Consider the following 10,665-nt stretch of genomic DNA (forward strand, 5'->3'; position numbering starts at 1 on the left):
ATCACAGACACAGACTTTTGGTTATAATTTATTTTTCTGGCTAGAATATTTTTAAATCAAAATGTCAACAATTTAAAATCATATACACGCAAGAACGCATTTAAATGTTAGCACAGCTCCTTAAAAATTTATACATATGTACGTTTTTTTTTTTCCATTCATTTTTGTGGACAGACAAAAGCAGGATGTGGTCACTCAAAACTTTAAAGAGGTTGGACACAGGAAGTAAAAACCCCCAGCCCGCCCACCCACCCTTCCATTTTCCACAATAGCAAACCTAATTCTCCCCCAAAAAATCAAGACAGCAATGTAGGTTTACCCCAAATACAGGGGCCACCTTGACGTTGGGGAATCGAATAAAACAAACCTGCCCATCATCTACTCCGAATAGACATGAGAGGAATTGACATTTGCTGACATATATATATATATATATACACTGCACATCTAGTCATTCGTCTTCCTCTCCTTCATAATAAATCCCCAGCATCAGTAGTGTGCAGGCAGGGCGGTGGTGTAAGTGTCTGTCCTTTAAATACATTTATTAATAGAAACTATGTTACAGAATTTCCCCAAGCATGAATTACAGGCAACCCACTAGCACACCAACTGTACAGATCTTGGCTGAGCCACCAAATAAATCCAAAATACAGTAGCGATGTCATCACCGGCAGTTAAGAAGCAATATGTACAGCTGTCCAATCAGGAAATTTCTATGGTACATAACTTTTGTTTGTTTTTAAAGGAAACCAGTTGATTGTTTCATGTTAAAGATAATTCTTAGTGCTGCATCATGAGGCAGAGTAAACTCTACCCAGAGTGACGAGAAATCAGCTCTTCAGTGCATTTTGGTCAAGAAAAATGAATGCAGGGCCTTTTAGTTTGACTTTCAGTTGATTTCAAAGTGAGATAATATTTACAAATATGTATTATCGAGTTCTGGCATCAATTTTGAGAATTTTTTCTTTTCTAAAAAAAAAAATATATATATATTGGGGGGGATGATGAAGAGTGAACCCAACAGCAAAGTGAAAAACATGAGCAGCAAAAACAAAGACTAAAGTAATTATAATAAGGCAACAAACAATGACAGAAGCTGGGAAAGATAGAATCTGCAGATTTGACCAGGGAGGTTTGGGGGATACATAGTAAATCGATCCTTTTATCAACAACGGGAAAAACTTTGTATATTAGTAAAGAAACGTTCATCCAACTTTGCAGAGCAGACCGGCATAGGGGAAACCATTTCCTCGGCATGGTCGGGAATTGAGGAGAGAATAACAAGGTACTGGTACTCGCTAACATTTGTGGTTTGGTGTTTCCTAAACTAATCCCGTTCTTCTCTCTTTTGACTCATGTGATTTCTTCTTTATATAGTGGCCAAACCAACCAATAAAAAGCCAGGTTTGCACATGACCAAACTAACACTTGAGTCCTCACCAGTCTGGCTGCTTCTGCCTCAAAACTCTTTAATATTCATCTGCATGTTTTGATAAAACGATGGAATATTTAAACATGCAAGAAGATTAGGGAACATAATTTAGATCCCACTTATACACAACTGATCATTAATGCAGTGTTTACATTTCATATATAGTTATAAAACCAAACATAAAAAACAGTCCTGCTTTGTTGTTATCATATTAACATTAGATCTACCTAAAGTGTCAGTGACCAGTAATGAGCGACGGCATCTACAATACTACTGACTGGGGAAGGGGGCGCGAGGCTGAACGGTGCAGGTAGACTGGAGGGAAAAAGAGAAGTGAATTATGGGACAAAAATACAGTTTTGAGGAGGAGGACAGTGACGAAGGGGGACAGACAGGCAGAGAGGAAGAGGAGGAGGAGGAGAGGGAGATGAGGTCCATTCAGCTCAGCCTGAGCTGGAAAGTTGACATTTGTCCCCCGTTTCTTCAGTCTGCAGCTCGCTCTCATGCAGCTCCTGGTGCAATGAAGGATGAACGTACGGCGGTGTTGGAATGGATGGAGGGAGGGGAGGGAGGTGTTAAGGAGGGGAAGGCAGAGTAGACAGACAGGAAGAAAGGGCACAGGGGGGCTTTTGCTTGGTCATTAGCAGCCGCAGCCTTCTCTCTGAGGCTGGGGTTCGCTGGTTAGCCGACCTCCCTGGGGGGCTGATGGCTTATGCTGAACCCCTGACTCTGCGGCGTTTAGATCCAGACTGCCATCTTGGATGTTCTGGTAGATTTTCTTAGCCGCTTCCAGGAAGGCGTCCTCGACATTTTCACCTCTGAAAGCAGACAACACACGTGAAGGTGGGAATTTTTCACATTGGGCAGCAGATGAAGAATTAAGGTGGCACAGACTTACGTTTTTGCACTGGCTTCCAGAAACAACAAACCTGTGCAACAGCAAACAAATAAGATTACTAAAACGTTAAGCTCACACACTAAACCCTCATTCACCCTCTTTTTTCTCTCTCCTAGAAACCAAACATCACTGTCAAGTTACAGTGCATATTAAGAAGGATCTTAATATAATTTACCTCTCCTCCTCATTTGCACCTCACTCACCGTTTTCCTCTGCAAACTGCTTAGCTTCTTCATACGTAACATCCCTCTGGGCCTCCAAGTCTGCCTTGTTTCCTATGAGAATGATCACCTGACAATGCAGACATCAGCACACTGTCAGATTCGAAGTTGCAGATTTTCTGAGCCTCCAGAAAACAGAGCTAAAGATGAGACGGCTATAATACACAGCTGAGTTTTTAATTAAGAGACAAAGATATACTGAGAAATGGATTACAGCAACGTCAACACAGCTGATACAAAGATTAGTGAAGCGTCTTCACTACAAAGGCGCGCCGTAAACATCCACGAGTTATTTAGGAACATTTTATCTACTGTGTTCCAGGAATTCTTACATAAGATTCTACTGTATATTCAGATTAGAATCCTTAATTGTATGAAAAACTGAAAGAGCTCCAAGTGTTTCACATGTGTCGACTAAAGGAGCAAGTTCTATTCCAAGTAAGTTCACTTACAGTATTGGGGTTAGTCAGATTCCTTGCATCAGTCAGCCAGCTGCTAAGGTGGTTATAAGTGCTTCTCCTGTGTGACAGAGTAAATAAAGTTACCAAGACACGAATTTAGGACGGCTTGTTATACATTCTTTAAATATAGTTTTTTTTTTTAAATGGGAAGGAAAAGTTTGAATTATATGCCGGTATCTGATTTGACAGTGGCACGACCTCACATCGTCACCACACCCTTTTTGTAAATCAATACGCAGTAAAACTCACGTTAAAAGTAAGCAAAACAGTTAAAACTCCACATTTCTCTCTATTTTAGTGGCATAAGTTTTAGATTTGATGTGGTGTAAACAAATCAAGTCAATTTTCCAGTTAGGCACCATGTACTGCACAAAGGAATGCAGCTTGGACAGACATGGCACACGCTAAGCTGGTTTTCTTTCGAGTTGCCGGTGATACCATCCAACAACGAGAGCAGGAAGTGGAATGGGTTTCTTTCCATGACATTTCCAATCCAGATTGTACAGCAGTTAGATATATTTACCAGGTGAAAGAAGCCCCCTTTACCTGGTAATGTCATACACCATAAGTGCTCCTGCAGCTCCACGGTAGTAAGAGCGGGTGACAGCCCGGAAACGCTCCTGTCCAGCTGTGTCCCAAATCTGCAGCTTGATCTTCTGTCCGCTCACCTCAATTATCCTCGTACCAAACTCCACACCAATTGTATGAGGGCAATCTGCCATGACTGAGGAAGCAAAGGCATTAAACTGAGTTACAACTGATTTTTTTGCTTTAACAAAGTATTGGCACTGTATGCAAATAATCTGTTGACAGTAACTTGGGGTATTAAAAAAATCTAGGCTTTTTTTCATTTACTATAACTAGCTAATAACAAAATACATTACTTATTATGACAGGTAAGTATTAATAGCATTTTTGCACTTTTAGGAAACACATATATATATATATATATATATATATATATATATATATATATATATATATATATATATATATATATATATATATATATATACCACATCACTCCTGTACCTTGGCACCAGCTGCATCAAAGTAACTAGCAATAACTATTCATCTGTACCTTTAGCTTTTAAAAGCACTAATGTGAGTGACTTCAAAACAGAGAAAAAAATATGATGTTTCATGAACTGAAAATGACAGTCTTTTCTAAATCATTCAAGGCTACATGTCTGGATAAGCACAGGATGTCATCATGGACAACTGAAAGAGACACAGAGCATCTGGCTTGTTAATAGTGGCACTAAACATAATCAAGCTGAATGGCAGTGGAAGCCTGCAGCTGGCTCATACACAAGAGAAGAGACTCTCACTGTTGAGCTCACACTCATCTTCTATGCTACCGACTTCCGTCTGCGCATTAAGAAATCTAGAGCCATTTAGACACTCCAGTGGAACCTGGCAACGTGGCATGAAGAGACGCACTTACAAAGCTGAAAAGATGGAGAAGAAAATAAATAAAGAAATTCAGGGCAGCACTTACATTTCTTTTCTGTGAACTGGTGAAGCAAACATGACTTTCCAACTCCCATGTCCCCTGTGGAAAAAAGATGGGTAGAAACTCAGGTCAACCAAGGAAAACAACAGGAAAACAACCACAACTCTGGATTCATTTTGCTCATTCAGAGTTAACTGCAACACTTTTTATATCAATATTTTAAACTAACCTTGCAGTTCAAAAAAATTAAGATGCAATTACAAACCAAAATCTTTAGAGACGTGATGATGTGGTAAAATAATTCTAAACTCTCATTATTCAAATTTGGAGTGAGTGGATCAATAAATAAAATGCTCTTGCACATTCGTCATTAAAACCCACTAAAAACAGTCCGCATTGCTTTTAATCGGGATGTTCACTTACCAATAATGATGTACTTGAAAATGTAGGAGTAGTTGTATGGTGCAGTTGCCATCTTGGCTCTGGAAGACAAAAAAAAATCATTCAATATGTTAGGTAATTCAGTGTTGTATGGAGAAAATATCTATTTTAAAATCGTAAATGTTTCCTTTCACTCTTACAAATCTGTTTAATACCCAAATTAAATGCATGCATTTAAAAACACATGACTAAAAGCTTTAAAAGAAGGATTTTAAAGAATCTGACAGCATTTACAAAGTCAAATTTACACAGAAGAATTGCAGCTTGTAATTTGATTACAATGTAGGTGTTTGTGATCGGTTCAGTCTTATCTCTTGCATGTCTGTCATATCTGTCAGTGACATAACTTGTCCCATTTCCACACTAAAGTTCAATCCTTAAGGATAAAATGTCGGTTGTTATGGGAGCTCTTCAAAGGAAACAAACATTTCACTAAATCCCTTTGTTCAATCTTCACTTTATGACTTTAAATGGTTAAAATTACCATGCAGATCATTTTCAGATTTTCTCAATTTCATACAAGACTCAGACAAATGCAAGTAGTTTTCATGTGTATTTTAGAAACGTCTCTATATAAAAAATAATGAAAAAAAAAAATCTGTAATACCAGTAGGTTAAATTATCAAAAGCAATCGATAATATCACTAGTGATTTATGTGACAAGAACTCAGACATTTTTTCAAAGATCATAAAAAAGGTACAAAACTAGTCATATATACTTCTGACTTTTTGTTGATAATGATTAACACAATTATGACTGTGTTAAGTATGTATTAAAAATAAATAGAGCAAACAGAAAAAGTAAACATTTCAAAGATGATAGAAAAACAATAGGAATTAAAAATCAGTATCAATACAAAACATTGGTCATTTATACATTTTAAATAAAAACAAAATCAGAATCAGTCAATCAAAGCATCTAACTTTTCTTGTGTTAAATCAGTTCTCTTAAGCTTCAAATCCTTGAGCAACTTTGTAAACACATGCAACAGATGAAGTTTATGGCCATGTCTGACTGTTCAGCTTAAAACCCACAACCACATTAACGTCACAGATAATCAAGTGAAATTATTTCAGAGAAAAAGAATCAAACAATAATGGTGACGGAGGATAAAAAGTGAAAGACATAATTACAAAAACAGAAAAAAAGGCAGCCGATAAAATAAAATAAATCAATAATGAAATTGACAAAATTGGTTAAATCATTTTGTGCCAATCCTTAACCATGGTTCTGCCTTGGCTAATTGATCACTTTATGTATAATTTTAAAAAGTAAGACGGAAAAGTGTAATGAGTTGCTATGCAAGTTTTTCTATCTTGATCCAAGTATTTCACCACTTCTGCAATTTAGTGAAAAAATTTCCACATTAAAAAGGCTCTAAGAATAATTGTTATGGTTGATGCAAAAAAACACATTTAAACATAAAAATTCTCCCAACAAAATAGTTCTAGCGGTTAAATCAACTTGGCTGGTAAAGTATATGTCGCTTGATACAGCTAAAAATAACAGATTAAGAAGATTTAAATCAATCACAGAAAAAAAACTTCAGTCACTTTGGAGAGTTGACTCAATTTCCTACTTTTTCATTCAATACAAGAAGACAAAAAATGCTTAATGGGAGGAGCAGAAAAGAGACATCTACTTTATATCAACAACCTTACAAAATATGTCACCCAATGACATAGTACTTAACTCACTTTTCTCAAGTTGAAGTACAGCTGACTCAGCGCTGCTATACACTGTTCATGTGTGTGCATATCAGAAAAAAAATTGTGCCAGTTACAATAGAATAGCATCCGTATTCTTTCAAAAACAGTAAGCCTGCCTTTTCTTTTAAATATGGATATATATATTTACATTTCCTTGATCAAACTTGCAAAACTAAAGGTTTTCACAAAAGGTCTCTACAGAGCTAATGAACTGTATCAGATGAAAATGCTCAAACACGCAGAACAGTGGGTGCTTTAAACTAACATTTGGCCTTATTGCAGGCTGACTCTTGTCACATGACTCCCATGTGGCCACTTAATTCCTGGTTTGATGGGAAGTTAATTATTAGAGTAGATGCCTACAAAAAGAGTAAAAACAAGATGTGAAGTCATACTGAGGTTTAAAAAAAAAAAAGAAAATAAAAAAAAAAAGATGGTGGAAAAAGTTATTTGCAACGCGAGTATTTATCTAGAAGTAGACAAGAAACAACCATATGACCTGACTGCTAACTCAGCACTTCTAAATTCTCTCCAACGCACTAAATCTTTTTCCAGAGAAACTGGCACTGCTTCAACCTTTTTACTACAGCTACACTACAAAATCAGACAGGTCAGTCCAACATAAGGCTGACACAACTATTCACTTAAGTCAAAAGAGCTGTTTAACTTTGAAATAATAAAGGATGCACAGGAAAATGTGTAACAAAATCATGTCTGCAACCCTGATCCAAAATCTAAAAATCCTCTAATAACACATGTTGAAATTTTGGGGGCAAATATAAGCCAAAAACAACAACAACAAAAAACTGGTGTGAAACAAATAAAACACTGAGTATTTGATGTTTGAGTCTATCATTACAAATCGAGGGATTTCTTGACAATAACAACTATTATGAGCAATAATTGTAACAAAAACAGACTGTTAAATTGTATTTGCATACAAAGTTCTACACAGGTTTTGAATTAAATTAAAGGTCAAGGCTAAATAATAAGCAAAAAACATCTGGTTCGCCTGTTGTCACTAGTAAAATCCCCCTACTGTCACAAAACAGGGAAGATGATAAATTTAGACTAGATTATACAATTTATTAGATTTTCTTTCTTTGCTTTATCTTAGTTGTGTTGCTTGTTTGTCTTTAGAACTAAGAGATCCGGAAGCTACATCTTCACTTATCACTGCAGTCTAAAAATTAGCTTTGGACCTAATTTGCTTTAGAAGATAATCGTGATTATACCTCTGATTGTTATTAACTTAAAAACACGAAGATGGGTCGTCAAATAAAACGGCTATAACAAGTGTATAGTGTGCAAAAGCTTAATTTGACAAGATTGCGTTTTCATGTCGATGCCAACAACCCAATGCTAGCTTGCTAACCGGCAAAAGGATTGGCCTATCACGGTGGTTGCTATACATTTATATTTAAAGAATGGTATCTTTAATCCATAGAAGAAGAAAACTCAACTAACGATTAAACGACAAAATCACCCAAACTAAATGAGACATAATTTATTGCTCCAGTTAGTCTTTTTTAAAAGCCGATTTTACGTTAGCCTTAGCTAGCCACCTGCTAGCTAACAAAGAACGTTTAATCAAAACAAACCTCGCAAATCCCTTCATGTCATGCATTTGATCAAAATATACATTCTACTACATGATACTTGATGGAATAGCAAAAACACAACACGATTTTAGCCCCCGGCTTTAGTTTATTATAAAAAGCTTCTGAACATCCAACCCGAAACAAGCTATCTAGAACATTAGCAGGCTACTTTGTCACATTAGGGAGGGACATAATGTAATCAACCTTTTCTACTTAGAATGCTTTTCGCCAACAAATTAGCCATATGTTTTTTATAAATACAATAGCTCAAATAAGTGACACCAAGCAGCATACACATACAGCTGCGATTCTTTCTGTCAGCCCCCGTTAGCTTTCCTCCCAGCTGACTTCAGCCAAACAAAAAAAGCTACAGAGACAGTTCGTGTTGTTTGGCAATGCTAATGAAAGTATCACTGAGCTTATTTAACACCTGAGGAGCAAAACATATGATTAGGTGTTTTCCCTTACCAGTTAATAAGTCTTTTAGCTTTGGGTTCTGGTGCTGTTTAGAAGAGGTGTGCAGGTTATCCCGACTCAAGTATGATCTGTCTATTCAAGATGGCTGCTCCAGCGTACAGGGTTTCCTCCTCTCGATACAATGGGCTTCTGGGACAAAGAGCTTCGTATGCGGCGATTTGCAGTTCGTGCACCAATTGAACTGGTTCCTGGAAAACATCTACCTACACAGGTGTACTTTATTGAAAGGGGGAAAAATCTTTTTTATAATTTACTATTATTATTTTTAGTTTAGTGTATTTTTTAATCATATTCTATATTCTAGTATTATATAAATAAGTAAACATATGCAGCACACATCAAAACACATGCAGGTAAAACCTGCTTTTTTAGGATTTACCTTTTGATGGCAAATAATGCAACCCCCCAAAATGTATCTGAAAGTTATTATTATTATTATTATTATTATTATTATTATTATTATTATTATTATTATTATTATTATTATTATTATTATTATTATTATTAATTCAATTCAATTCAATTCAATTTTATTTGTATAGCCCAAAATCACAACAACAGTCGTCTCGATGGGCTTCGAAGTAAAACATGAAATCAAAAGGATCACGAATACAAAGAGTTCAATAGAAAAATACTAAAATGAACTAACAAACTGACTAAGCTATACTGGCATCCCTGCCCTTAGACCCCCCTTCGCGGTAAGGAAAAACTCCCAAAAAAAAACGGATTCCGGAAAAAACGAAGAAACCTCAGGGGTGCCCACATGAAGGAGGGATCCTCCCCCAGGACGGACAGGCGATTTACCAGAAATCTTAGAGAAGAATTAACTTATCTAAATCTACAACTACATATATAAAAGTCCAGCAGACGAGCTTCATCCAGCCGTGGTTGTGGGGACAGTCAAAGGCGCGAGTCGAGCCGGAGACAGGAACCACAGCCAGGTGTAGGAGCAGGAGCAGAGACGAGGTACTCGGTCAGGTACAGAGCAGAGACGAGCCAGAGACGAGCCAGAGGCAGGATCCACAGCCAGGTGTAGGAGCGGGAGCAAAGGCGAGGTAAACGGTCAGGAACTGGAGCACGGATGAGCCAACTGGAGTCTGGAAGCACTCCCACTCCCCAGGAGGGGAGAGGAAAAGAGGGACAATACATGAATCGCACTGCACCAAACAGAGGCATGGAGAACTAAATGATAAATGATGATCAAGAATAGAGGAGAGGAAGGGTAGAAGTAAAAACAGGAAAGAGGACAGAACCCCAGTGCACCATAGTTACCCCAGCTTCAACTTCTAGCAGCCTTTTAAAAGAAATAGTTATTATTAAGTTTAATTTAAACAAATTAACATTAAGTTAAATAATCTCTGAATACTAACTAGTCTGACAATAAGCCTGTCCAAAGAGGAATGTTTTCAGTCTAGCTTTGAATGTAGAAACTGAGTCGGCCTCTCTTACATGAGCTGGGAGTTTATTCCATAAGACAGGGGCTTGGTGACTAAACGCTCCACCTCCAACCGTACTTTTACTAATTCTAGGAACCACAAGCAGTCCTGCATTTTGCGAGCGAAGTGTTCTCATTGGATGGTAAGGGACTAAGAGGTCCTTAATATAGGACGGGGCCATTCCATGTAAGGCATTATAGGTTAACAGGAGGATCTTGAACTTGATTCTGGAATCAACTGGGAGCCAATGGAGCGAAACTAACACAGGAGTGACGTGATCTCTTCTGCTAGTTCCTGCTAACAATCTAGCTGCTGCGTTCTGAACAAGCTGGAGACTTCTTAAGGAATTCTTAGGACACGCTGCTAACAAGGAGTTACAGTAATCCAGCCTCGACGTAACAAATGCATGGATGAGTTTTTCAGCATCACTCTTAGAAAGTATATTTCTGATCTTAGCAATATTAGCAATATTATTATTATTATTATTATTATTATTATTATTATTATTATTATTATTATTATTATTATTATT

At 37.1% G+C, this 10,665-nt stretch overlaps 1 protein-coding gene across 1 annotated transcript; it reads right to left on the reverse strand.

The window, feature by feature from the left end:
- Positions 1-15: 15 nt before the first annotated feature.
- On the reverse strand, positions 16-8,888 carry rab14l (RAB14, member RAS oncogene family, like). Its single transcript, XM_020707654.3, has 8 exons — positions 8,689-8,888; positions 4,892-4,950; positions 4,514-4,567; positions 3,559-3,736; positions 3,004-3,070; positions 2,534-2,621; positions 2,331-2,361; positions 16-2,250 (listed from the first exon to the last, which is right to left on the reverse strand). The coding sequence occupies exons 2-8, from the start codon at positions 4,941-4,943 to the stop codon at positions 2,073-2,075; spliced, it is 648 nt and encodes a 215-aa protein (XP_020563313.1). The 5' UTR covers positions 4,944-4,950; positions 8,689-8,888; the 3' UTR covers positions 16-2,072.
- Between the last annotated feature and the right edge of the window lie 1,777 nt (positions 8,889-10,665).

This window comes from Oryzias latipes, chromosome 12, assembly GCF_053564925.1.
Source record: "Oryzias latipes strain Hd-rR chromosome 12, Olatipes_Hd-rR_3.1".
In the NCBI taxonomy this organism is placed as follows: Eukaryota; Metazoa; Chordata; class Actinopteri; order Beloniformes; family Adrianichthyidae; genus Oryzias; species Oryzias latipes.